The 13,098-nt window shown below is 41.9% G+C and overlaps 2 protein-coding genes across 2 annotated transcripts; both read right to left on the bottom strand.

Moving 5' to 3' along the window:
• Positions 1-215: 215 nt before the first annotated feature.
• LOC113027853 (uncharacterized) lies at positions 216-1,692 on the bottom strand. Its single transcript, XM_026177680.2, has 3 exons — positions 1,578-1,692; positions 1,246-1,370; positions 216-788 (listed from the first exon to the last, which is right to left on the bottom strand). Exons 2-3 carry the CDS (start codon positions 1,347-1,349, stop codon positions 362-364), a joined length of 531 nt encoding a protein of 176 aa, XP_026033465.1. The 5' UTR covers positions 1,350-1,370; positions 1,578-1,692; the 3' UTR covers positions 216-361.
• A 3,242-nt stretch (positions 1,693-4,934) lies between these two features.
• plaub (plasminogen activator, urokinase b) lies at positions 4,935-13,033 on the bottom strand. Its single transcript, XM_026177636.2, has 11 exons — positions 12,884-13,033; positions 12,688-12,781; positions 11,346-11,450; positions 11,109-11,262; positions 10,566-10,663; positions 10,101-10,142; positions 9,821-10,022; positions 9,584-9,735; positions 8,594-8,734; positions 8,017-8,165; positions 4,935-7,928 (listed from the first exon to the last, which is right to left on the bottom strand). The coding sequence occupies exons 1-11, from the start codon at positions 12,974-12,976 to the stop codon at positions 7,734-7,736; spliced, it is 1,425 nt and encodes a 474-aa protein (XP_026033421.1). The 5' UTR covers positions 12,977-13,033; the 3' UTR covers positions 4,935-7,733.
• Between the last annotated feature and the right edge of the window lie 65 nt (positions 13,034-13,098).

The raw sequence follows: 13,098 nt of genomic DNA, 5'->3' as shown, positions 1-13,098 counted from the left end.
GTACCATTAGTAAGCAGGAAGTGTTGTCAGCAGTGAACTTAAACTTTAGAAGAAATTCCTCAGTAAATAACTGGAAAATAGTGGGACAAGTCACAGGCTGGGTTAAGGGTTGAGAATGATTAGCTACATTTTTATTCACTTTTGCATGCAAACATTTGAAGTCATGTCCAACAATTTATTTTTAGATTGAACAAAGAAACACAGAGGACAACAAGTCAGTTGAATTGTTTTTTATTTGTTTAAAGCACCTCTAAACCATAAGGATGACAACTTGCACTTTGGTTTTCAGGAATATCAGCAAATACACTCGACACATTTGTTTGCGAACATTTTATTCTCACACCTAATACAACCAGACTCTTTAGCCCATCCTGTCATACAGCTCCAGTTTAACAATAGCTTTGCCCTCATCGGACATACATGCCCTCACATCCACCGTCTTGCCTCTGAACACCAGCCCTGAGCCTTTGGCCTCGTAGCGGACAAAGTCGCTGCAGTTCTTGTCGTTGTACATGTAGTTGAACAACTTGCTGTCGACAGCTTTCGATTTATCAAGGACGCCCACGCCGAGCCAGTTCTTGTAGAAGTTGTAGTCGAACGGCACGGAGAACATGATGGCCACAATGCCATCGCAGCGGCGGCTGCGCATGTCAAACAGGTCATAGGTCAGCACACCCGCAGCACCTGATGCTGTGTTGTCATCCTTGGTGAAAGAGCACACCTCTGTCTTAGTGGTGCGCACGGTGGGCTGCGGAGGGCTGTGGGCGAAGCCGCTTTCCATGTGAACCCTGAAAGGAAGGAGGGCAGAGGAAACGATCAAAGGTTTATTAATGCTCCTCGATGTAAAAACAGTCAACTGTGCAATATCCTCCTGACTGTTGATGCCATCAGACATTTAACACTGGCACTGCTGGAGGTGGTGCAAGCTCATCAACTGCAAATATCATTCTGGCCATTTTTTACACATCAGTAAAAAAATATTGGTTACAATTAAAATGCAGACACAAGAAACCACAAGGATACAAAGTAACAAATGATGGATGGCAGAAATAACTTGTGTTAAAGAGTGATAGACAGGTCTTTTTGTCTGACTTTTGATAATTTTGCATCACACGGGCATTGAAATTTTAAAAGATAAATGTCTTTTTTTTTGTTTAACTGCAAACAATAAATGCTCTCTTACATAAGCAAAGAAATCAAAAACTTTATGCTGGAGTAAAAGAGAAATAGTTTGGGCTGTGTTACTTTGGGTTGACGAGGCAGTAGGCGGTGGTGATGTTGGTGATTTCCATGGTGATGTTGCGATTGGTGGTAAGAGTGGTGGAGTGGGCCTCTGCATTTTCAGCCATGGTGACGACTGCTGGTAACGGCTACAAGAAAAACAGGTGTGAGCCGTGCAAAGTGCAGCAAAGCTCTGTCATGAAATGTTTTAGCTGTCCTGCTGAAATAAACACTGGAATATGAACTGAAGATGAAGTAAACACGAAACATTACATATAGCCAAAAAGTCACTATTAAATATCTGTATTCACTAATTTCACAAACTGACAAAAACACCTGCAGAAATGAGCACTTACTTCGCGTTAGGTGACACACACAGGATGGCAGAGAGTCCTCTGAAAACAGGTCGGACTTCGATTTGGAGATGAGTTTAAAGTCACGCCCTCTCTGTCACACCTAACACATGAGCTTCAGTTAAGTGGGTGTGCCTTTCTCTTTCTCTCTGCTTTCAATCAAACAGTATGTGATCACTTCACATGTACCTGCGAGTCTGGTAACGAGTGCAGAGTTGCACCCAAAACCTCACGATCCTTAAACCACCTGAACCGGTCTATCTTTGCAGCTGACATGAAATTCTGCTTTTCTTTGGGGGGGGGTTTCCACAGTCTGTCTCTTCACAGGAGATTTAACATTCTTGCAACAGTTTCATGATTCATGGACACAAATGAATTCAACACACCCTTTTTTAAAGGTCTGGATGTTTAAATATTTGTTTGTCCTTGATGTTTGAATCCGCAGCCTGTCCCAACATGCAAAAACTGGAAGTGAGAAAGCAGAAAAGTTACCAGCCCAGCAGTTCACATTCAGACATATTATGACTAAAAACACAAAGAGGTATTACAGATTGCTGTGACTCAACAAATAATTGCAGAATGACAATACAAAAGCAGAATTACTGCATAAACATGCAAAAGTACAAATAAGACAAACAATGAGAACCAAATAGAAATGGAGCACAAAGTGACCAAAAAGAAATGGTAAATGACAAAAAAAAAAGAGCAACAGGACTATAAATACATGCGGCTTTAGTAAAAACAATTTTTAAAAAAAGTTCCCCGCCCACCCCTGCGGGCAGGCTATCCTTCAAGCTCCTCCACCAGAGGCCTGGGAGCTTGAGGGTCCTGCACAGTATCTTAGATGTTCCTAGGACTGCGCTCTTCTGGACAGAGATCTCCTTTGTTGTTCCTGGGATCTGTTGGAGTCACTCGCCTAGCTTGGGAGTCACTGCACCTAGTGCTCCGATTACCATGTATGTCTTTTCTTAAGTTTTCTACCACAGACAGACAGTGGGGCGGTCACCACTGGTGGGACTACTGGATTTAAGATAGTAAAAGAACCTATCAACTATTTTAAACTAACACTGCAGCGCACCGAGACAAGTGTGACCTAATTAAAGGACAAACTAATAAAAACATTAAAACTAGAACTAAAATATCTGAAAGAAGCACAGATCTATTGAACTGTCAGTAAAACACAGCACAAGCAGAGTTGTGAGGTTCAGTTCAGTGACTTCAAATAGCGAAGGTGAGGCCTATAGCAGGTCTGCTATATGGAAGCGAATGCTAAACTAAAAAATGAGCCTGTTGGAGATTTCAGGAGACACCTTGAGCCCCAGATGTTGCGTTCTTTGAATGACTGATAAGGTGTGACACATGAACATGTAGTGCTTTCACCAGAAAAAAGTTTCATAAATGGTTATTGTTCTATAATAGGAAATCTGTACTAATAGTCTTTTTTTAACGTTCCTATAATCGATATGTATTAGAAGAGTTGTTTTAATGCTGACTTGTATTGAGTTTCTCTGTATGCAGTTGGAGGTTACATAGCTATGTATTTGATTATAATACACAGGAAGGCAGGTGGAAGGCTGATAAATGATAATTGCGTTGCTGCCAGTCTTATTTGTGTGTGTGTGTGTAGCACCATCCTGTGGTCACTGTGTGTATAAAGTCCTGAAGTAAGAAGTTTTTTTAAATGATAATTGATCATGTTTGCAGTGTTCCTGACACTCATTCTATGAACTTTAATGACTTTATACTATATCCATTAATTCATCCACTGGAGGGGGGGGACACACCAGTGTACTCTCATTCCAGTTCAAAGCTAGATCATATAGGAAAGGTGGCAGAAGATCATCCGGTGTAAAATCGTTCCCACTGCACCACGACGCCAACCACAGGAGCTCTGATTCAAACCAGTGTTTCAATTTAAATTTAAATCGGTTACGTCAGGGGTCCCAGTCCCAATCCACGAGGGCCGGTGTCCCTGCAGGTTTTAAATATGTTTATATTGATCCATCACAACTGATTTAAATGGATAAATTACCTTCTCAACATGTCTTGGCGTTCTTCAGAGGCCTGGTAATGAACTAATCATGTGATTCAGGTGTGTTGATCCAGGGTGATATCTAAAACCTGCAGGGACACCGGCCCTCGTGGACTGGGATTGGGGACCCCTGGGTTAGGTTCACTGACACTTTGGCCTCTTTTTGAAAGAGAGCTGCTGTTCCAGGTTTCTCACACCTGACTGCCACAGCTGAACAGTATTCAGATCTTTGTGTGTAACTTTGTATATAGCCCCAGTAAAAAGTGTCCGTAAAGTGTTTTACTTGTTAGTGGCAGCTAGATGAGGAGTTCTCTACCGTTTTTGTTTATGCGCATTTTTCTCCTGTTTTGTGGCCAGCTGGGAAGTTTATCTGTATTTAGTATTTTTTGGTTTTAACCTAGAAATATGTTTCTTTACTCTCTAAAGAGTCGGGTTATTTGTTGCTTATTTTGGTCTTGGAGACCCTGGCCTTAACTTCTTTCCTTTTTTCTTTTCTTGCCTATTTATGTTAAATAATGTAGTATAATTATAAATACTCCACCGTAATTTGTAAAATAAATTCATTTGACACATGGTTAGGTTTGTTCAGAGGCTCAGTCTATAGTTAGTACTGCCTATACTTTATCTTACACTCACTGTGTCTCCTAGGCTTTTTACATGCAAGAGGCTTGTAAGATAAGTGGGGGCTCGTCCAGGAAATTCCCTGGATCATAGCTCTGTTTTATTTTGAGACCTCCTTTTACTTAACTGCTTATCCACTTCAGGATAAGCAGTTCAGGATCACAAATCTTAGCATCTTCGTGCTTGCCATACTCCCTACCTTACTTCCTTCTACCTACAGTAGGCTCTTGCACACACAGTATGTAAGAGCCTACCAGCATGTTCTTTCACTAGTTCCAAATATGCCATCCCCCTCTCCTCCACCTGTATCTTTGACCAACTGGCACCCTGTTGGTGCCAGCAGTTGTTGTTGCTAACTTGGTCCCTGATCGATCAGGTAATCCCATTCTTGATAATCCAGATGTTTAATTTGGTAAAGATTTTATGCCGATGCTCTGCTTGGTGCAGTGCTCCTCATTTATCAGACTTCAGACCAGCACTAGGAGTACGCTGGTTGATAACCCCTCACCATCTGCAAAGAACCAGTTTTAAATTGCATCTTTAGGCACTTTGTTACTATCTGTCTGTTGGAAAAACACAGCATTTGTTCCAGTTTCTTTGATTGAATCTATGAAAATGTTAAAGATAACAAAGTTTGACAGACAGAAAGTTGTGTTTTTGCATCAACAGGGAAATTCCCAAAGTTCAATAATATCCAGTGAATAATGTTAGAAAAACAGTAAAATAAAGTTTATTTCATTTAAAGAAGAAAATATCTGAAGAAAATCTGCAGACGAATCCATAAAAATTCAAAAATATGTCTCGAGATGATACAGTAACCAGGTTTGGGCAGACCTGCTTATTTCAGCCTCGTGTAGAACAAAGATGAAGACCTTTGAATTACAAAATATATATAGTATGACACATGGATGTAGCCTGCAGCAAGTGTAAATGAAGCATTTTAGATTCCTGAATTTTAACAGGTTTCAGCTACTGGAAGAGCCGTGTTCAAATTATTCAAGGTATGATCTCATGAACCTGAGCAACACACCAACAATAGTGTCCCGGTCTGTCATCGGTATCTGTGTGACTACATAGTTTTGATTTCTTAACTTCTACAATGAAACCAGTGAATAAGTAGGTGTGGACCTGACTAGATACAGACACAATAACCATCACACAGCATTACACATTACTCTGTTTCTAAAAACATCAGCATTTCATTTAAACACAGCAGATTTAAAGTTTCCACACAAAACACTTTACTAGCAGAAGCACAGGAGTGATTTCTAAAGTGCTTAACTTTGAGCTAAGGTAAACCTGACTGGAAGATGATAAAACCAGCAAAAACACTGGTAACACTGGCTCTTAAGATAAGAATGAACTTGTTGAATTCTCATTTTAATACTAACATTAACTCAGTCTGAAGCCCATTGCTTACTCGTGTGTTTGTGAAACAGTAACATGTTTTCATATTAGGAGACTCAGAGTGTGTATTCACTCTACTGCATGAGACACATCAGTCAGCCACAACATTAAAACCACTGACAAGTGAAGCAAGTAACACTGCTTACTGGTGTTAGCTTGTGTACTTGTGTGGTGTTGTTATGCTAACTTAACCGCTTAATGTTTAATTTGTCTTTTAACCGTTTCATGCATGAATTAAGACGACCTCAATCAGGATTTTTTACTTAAGTATTTTTAATCATCTTTAGGCATGAAAAGATGAATAAAAATGCTTAAGAAAAATAACAATAATAACAATAATTACAGTGAAACACGTCACACATCTACAGTAACATTAAATGACCAGTGGGTAGCAGGGTATGCAGTGACACATCAGTGTCCAATGTAGTGGTTTATGTGCAAGTATACCATCAACACTGACACAAATACAAGAACACAGCCTTTGAATAGCTGTAACTGTAGTGACCACTATGTGTGAAAGGGTTAATTCTTATATTTGTTTCTTTTATTCTGTTGTAGGGCTTAAATCATGTTTTTCATGATGTGTTTTAGTGTCTCTTGTGTTTAATGCTAACATCCATCAGGTCACAGGTGTATGGAAGCCCGTTTCTGCCACAAAAAAACAACAACAAAAAAAGCATCTATAACTTGAAATTTCAACTTATTAACTCGAAATTTTGAGAAAAGTAGCTCGAAATTTTGACTTACTTTACTCAAAATTTCGAGTTAACTCGAAATCTTACTGAAATGTTGCTCTGTAGCTGATTGTGTCTTATTTTAAGTGTAATGAGATAATTTTGATGAGAAATAAGACAAATATACTTGGTAAGATTTTGAGTTATTGCAGTCCAGGCGACCGTTCCAAGGTTAGCACTGGATTATGTTTAAGCCACATGGTAAATGGCCGAATTTTCAGAAAGATGTTTCGCAGCGATGCGGACGCTGTACTGGTCCATTGTGGTGAAGAGAGAGCTGAGTGTAAAAGCGAAGCTCTCAATTTACCGGTCGATCTACGTCCCTACCCTCACTTATGGCCACGAGCTGTGGGTAGTGACCGAAAGAATGAGATCGCTGATACAAACGGCGGAAATGGGCTTCCTCCGAAGGGTGGCTGGCCATTCTGGAGGGGCTCAGAGTAGAGCGGCTGCTCCTCCATATCAAAAGGAGCCAGTTGAGGTGGTTCGGGCATCTGACAAGAATGCCTCCTGGGCGCCTCTGGGCGTTTTCCGGGCATGTCCCACTGGGAGGAGGCCCCGGGGTCTGCAGACCCAGGACACGCTGGAGAGATTATATCTCTTGGCTGGCTTGAGAACGCCTTGGTGTTCCCCCAGAGAAGCTAGAGGAGATGGCTGGTGAGAGGAAGGTCTGAACTTCTCTGCTTGGGCTGCTGCCCCCACGACCCAGCCCCGGATAAGCGGAAGAAGATGGATGGATGGATGTTACCATTCAAATTACGTATCAAATTATCTCTTTCTGACTGAACATCTCTTGGCCGGAAAGCCGCAGTCAGTCCAAGGCTTCACAGGTCTTCTGACCTTTGATGTTGATACTAATACTGTGGCTTACTCCCACAGGTTTCTGAGTGTGAATGGTTGTCTCTCTGTGTCAGTACTCTGACTGGCCACCTGGCTGGAGTGCTACATATTTACACCGACGCTGGCTGTGTTAAAGCTACACCACAGCTACAGCACTTGACAAATGTGTTTGATCTCTTTCTGACTGAACATCTCTTGGCTAGAAAACCGCATTCAGTCCAAGGCTTCACAGGTCTTCTGACTCCATGTTTTGATGTTGTACTAATACTGTGGCTTACTCCCACATCTCAGACCGAAATATAGGGCCGTAGGCTACAATTACCGCCAGTTTTTGTTGTGTCTTGGGATTTGTTCACACGAATAATAAACATATTATTGCTATACAACTACTAGAACAATAAAAACAGCACCACCACCAACAATTTGTACTGCAACCAGTGGAAACAAAACATGAGGTTTACATGCATAACCACAACCTGAAATATTCTCCAGCAAATGCCTCTACATGTGGGCGGGCCTTAAAGGTCATTTCTGAGGAAACATGGCTCCAGCGGTGATGGACCCCAGGTGAGTCTTCGCTTCTATCCATTTGTTGTAATTGGTCACTCTGGTGTAAACACCGGGACGCAGCTCTTTGGCGCAGCCGTCGCCCCAGCTGATTATTCCAAACAGGAAGAGCCTGCTTCCGACTTCGCACACCAGAGGGCCTCCTGAGTCTCCCTGCGGGGGAAGAAAAGACAAGCAGCGCTGAAGGAAACTGACAAACCGACCTCTGGAATCAAAGTCGAGACCAGACGTGTGCAAATACCTCGCAGGCATCCTGACTCCAGTCGGGACGAGCGGCACAAAACATGTTATCAGTAATCATGTTATCGTAATAATCCTTCCCTCGGCACACGTTGTCGGCGAGGAGGTTCACCTGAGCCTCTTTTAGGTATTGAGACCTGTACCACAAAGCTGGAGAGAAGAGGAGTGTTAAAGCCCTGAAGGGTGAACATAATTATAATTATGTGCTGCAGTTACAGAAATTAGGCATTTTAAATGAGCCTCTGTTTCCTTCACTTGTTCTGCTACACTGATAGCTGGTGACTTGTCTTTGTAAGGCTTCCAATAATATTCCCATAACAAAAGAAAAATGAGCACAAAGTTCAGAGTGTGTCAATGATTCCCGACTTTGTAGCCGGTGTGCAAACATTCAGTGGACAGATCAGCTCAACTTGAAACAGCACAAAAGTTATTATTGGATCGAACACATAAATCTGCAAGTAGTTAATGTTCGATTTGCTTCAGGCTTCACTTACAGGTGTAATATTTTAGTGTAGACATACTTGATATACGTTTGTTTCTGTCAGATGTAAGAACAATGCTCAGAGGACTCTCCTCACCGTGACTTTCTTTCCCATATCCAGCAATGTCACAGGTGAATCCTGGCTGCAGGCTCTGCTGAGGTGGCGGCAGGCAGACCGTCCTCACAGCGCTGCTCTCCTTAGCACATTTACCAAGTTTGGTCTTCAGCTTCACCAGAGCTGCAAGACAATTATCAACAATCACACCTTTGATTGAATTACAGCTTTAAGAAAAAGGTCTCTGAAATTCAAGAGAATTCTAAAATCTTATTGCAGAATGACTAAATTTGTCAGGTAACTAGATCCTAAAATCCATCTAATGTGGGATGCTGGTTTAAGATTCTTCTTAGGGTCCGAGCGTTTCCATAGTAAAGTAAATAAAGCCACAAGGGGTCACCAAAGTGCTGCACGTTTGATTTTGGCAGAGTTTTTACACCAGATGTTCTTCCTAACACAACCCCAATTGGAATTTATGTCTCAGGCAGGAATCAAACTTTTAACCATTTGAGACACTTGATCACATGATTCCCTTTGAGCAGCACTTGCTGAGAGTATGGAGGAAGAACTCCCTTTTAATGGGAAATGATCTGAAGCAGTATCAGCCTCGGTGTTAAGCAGCCAAGTATTATTTTAAAAAGACATTAACCCCTAAACTAATTTTTAAAAAAAGGATGAGTGTCTCTTTGTTGAGATTTCATTAACTGATAGAGGCAAACAGACTAAAATCGGAACATTCTTTTCAAGTTTTTTGAGAAAAACCCCCCCAGCACGTATTGCTATAAATATATATTTTTTCCATATTTTAAATTATAGTCAAAGATAAGTGTTATTTCTAACTGTCGAAACTTCTATTTGGTGGATTGACTGTTTTGGCACCTGACAGTAAAACGCACAGAACAACAGCTGGGGTGGAAGTGGGTTGCAAAGCAGCTTGCAGATGCATTGCAACTGTGGGCAGTGAGGCTGGAGTAACGCTCTGCTTGATTAAAAACTTAGTTTCAAAAGATGTTTTAATTTGTGTGTTCACACCAATATCGTTGTTGAAGTTCCCCTCGTTATTATCAAACCCTTCGTGGATGAAGATTTTTTCCACCCTGAATTTTTGCTCCACGCTCGGGTTGCTCTCGTTCAGGGCGTTTTTCCCAAGGGTGACGGTGAAGCGCTCTGCTATGGTGTTATTTCTGAAACACAAATTCACAAAACAAGTCCAGTCACAGCTATTTCTCAGCACCTGCTGCATTTCCAGTAAATGATCTCACTTCCTACCCGTCGGGGAAGCAGTGGGCAGCTGTGAGGACCCAGCAGGCGGAGATCAGACTGCCCCCGCAGCGGAAAACTTTCTCTTTGGATTTAGGGCGCCAAAATATGGCAGCGATCCACGGGTGGGATTCCACAGTGGCAACTGTTCCGCCAACGATCTTCAGCTGCTTTCTTCTGGTGCGCTGGCCACATGTCGTCATCTCTGCAACTGGAAAATGAAAAAAAGTTTAAAAGTGTCGCCGAGAGAAGCGAGAAATGGGATTCACAGGCGTTAGTGAGGACTCACCGTGCTCTGGCTGGGTGGGGACAGGTGAAGCCACAGGTGGAACTATAAGACAGAAATGGGTTTTTTTAATGCTAAAGATTTGATTTTCCCAGAACATTTAACCCTTTAAATTCTGGGTTATTTTTTAAATTCTCATTGGAGATTTTTTATATACTCTAAGTCTCAAAGTCTCCAGCACCAGAGCAGAGTGAGACTTAAAGAACTGCTGAGAAAATATATTTATGCCCTTCTAAACAAAATAAGAGATTATTTAGCTTTTTTTCTTTGCCAATTTTCCAGAATTCAGTTACATTTTCATCTGCATTTGGAAAAACCCCTATACTTTGAATCCATGGTGGATTTTGGACTTTTATTCTCCCTCCTGGTCCCCATAAATTTGGCTCCTTTTGCTCCAGTGACTGATGCACCATCAATGAAAAATGCTTCACTGACTTTAATAACAGTCCTATCAGAGAACACACTTACGTGGCTTGAAATTGCAAAGCGGCATGTCGCAGTATTCCCACACCAGCTGCAGGTTTTTCCAAACGTTACACCACGGACGACGTCTGTAGTGAAGATTTCTGAATAAAAAAAATAAAAAACAAACCATCCAAGTAAACAAACAGTCCAGCCTGACGAACATATGCAAATGGTTGGAGTATAAATGATGGAATCTGGCCATGAAAGACCTGAAAACATTTTCTAACCGTCTCTGCTAACACTGACAGGTTTGATATGAGCACTGTCTCTGATTGCTGAGACTAGTTGGTCACAAAACTGGAATCTGTAGCATGAACTGTAATGTTTGGTGTTTAGATTATTCGATTAAAGATTATGGTTGATGAACGCCTGAATTAAAAGAGCCGGACTGCTAGAACAGCTGAAGATAAAGTGCTGTGGTTTTTACACTCGCTTAAAAATATGAAGGAGCCCAGCTGATTAGTGGGAGACACTGATATTTTTTTTCTTCCAACTATCCAACATTTTGCAAAAGGAATGTGAAACTTCAAAGATCCAAACTCAGACCTGCAGTAGTTGTGCTTCCCGGCGTTGATGTCCAAATGCAGGTACTGCCTCCTGGTCTCCTCGTCCCACTGCAAACATGTTTGTCCGCTGACTGTTTTAGATGCTGTGCCTTTGTAGTACAGTCCCACTCCCTCATAGCAGTGACTCGCTTTTACTGAAGTGACAGTATGACAGGTGAGGGCGATTAGAAAATCTGAAAACTATCAGTAACGTTTGGTTTGCTGTTGAGCTGCTCACCTGTTTCACAATGTGTGCCTTCAAAGCCATCAGTGCAGCGACAGAACAGGTGTGCACCAGAAATCAGCGCTGGGACCGAGGTGCCGCCGTTGAGACAAATCTCACCTACAAAATAAGACGAAAGCTGACGACACTTTTGAGACTCACATCGACAGCATATTTTATGATTATGAAATGTGGCTGGAAAATAAGAGGTCATATAATACAAGGTATAGCAGTAAGACTGACAGGCCAGTTCATTAGAAGAAAGAAGAAATATCTAATCAGCCAATCACAGCAGTTTCACCGCCTACCTGACCACGTCCATCCCTTTATAACCACAGTGTGCCCATCTTATAACGAGTGCCTCCAGGGGGATAAGTAGCCATATCACAATCCTCAGATCGAGTAGATAAAATTTGGGATGTGGTGGAACAGGAAATTTGCACCATGATGATATCATGTCGACATGGACTAAATCTCTGAGGAATGTTTTTAGCGCTTTGTTGAATCTTTGTCAGCAAAAATGAAGGAAGTTCTGACGGCAAACGGGAGTCTGGACCCTGGGCTGGACCCTAACCCTAACCTGACTCAGTAACATCCAGGTCACGCACTATCTCTCTGATACGTGAGTAAGCGGTGAACCAGCCACAAGTAATCTGGAACAGCCTGTCTGGTTATTCCCAGGTGAGTACAGGTGAAGCTGCTGTATGCTCCAAACCACAGGAACGACCCAGTGACTCACATTAGGTGACTCACCTTTCAGCACTCTATTTATGGGTCAAATGATCATTTTATTTCTGCTGCTGCGTGATTTTATTTATTTTAGTTCGTTTGTTTTTTTGATGGGGGGGAGGCTCAGTGATTGCTTTTGTTAATTATTTTAAAGCTACTGTTTCATTTGTTTTCAGTCCAGTCTTTGTAGCTGACAATGTTTGCTGTTGTTTGTTAAGCCCCTTAAGCCACTGACCTACATTCACATTCTTCCTGTCATACAGTCATGGATTGGCCTCCCACAGAGCCCAGAATGCAACATTACTGAAGCAGTGTGGGATCATGAAACAGACGGCAGCCAACAGCCACACAAAAGCGCTGAATCTCCTACATTAAGCTTGGAGAGCTAATTCAGTTCAGGCTGTGCTGAGGAAAACAAGAAGTCACATCAAATATTGACTTTCAAGCTGGCAAAATATAAATAAATACAGGTGGCTCAAGACTTTTGCACAGTATTGTAGGTAATCATAGGAGCAGCACTTTGTGCTTCCACCTGGAATGAAGTGTGCTGTCTAAATACAGCTTTGCTTATTTGCTGCCAAAGTAAATTACACATTTCATGCTCAGGAGATGAATAAAAGCGTCTCACCTGAACGCTGAGAGGACGAGGAGAACGAAGACGAGGAAGAGGAGGAGTGGGGGGAAAAAGCTAACTCACGCCTTCTCCTTTCATCCAGCAGGCCCTGAAAACATTTTAAAAAGTTAAATAAAGCCTCGTGAAAGAAGACTAACATAAAATTGGAGTTAATAAAAAAATAAAAACAGATAAAAATAATTGTCCTCACAGCCTGAGCTGCTGACAGGAAGGCCAGCGCGCAGAGGAAAAAGCTTCTCATTGTTTTCATGATGCTTCTCGGCTCAGTTTGAAGGCTTTGCATGAGCGTGCTTGCAGAGTGGCAGCCTCCTCGGGGTTTATTCTGTTCAGTGGAGGGAGGAGTCCTGATTGGTTGACAGCTGGCTGGCTGACCCACTAGATGTAGAGTGAAGAAATAGCTGTTTA

Source organism: Astatotilapia calliptera, chromosome 8 (assembly GCF_964374335.1).
Source record: "Astatotilapia calliptera chromosome 8, fAstCal68.1, whole genome shotgun sequence".
Classification (NCBI taxonomy): Eukaryota; Metazoa; Chordata; class Actinopteri; order Cichliformes; family Cichlidae; genus Astatotilapia; species Astatotilapia calliptera.
Note: the sequence above shows the minus strand (reverse complement) of the source record. Positions and strands in the feature narration are given on the sequence as shown.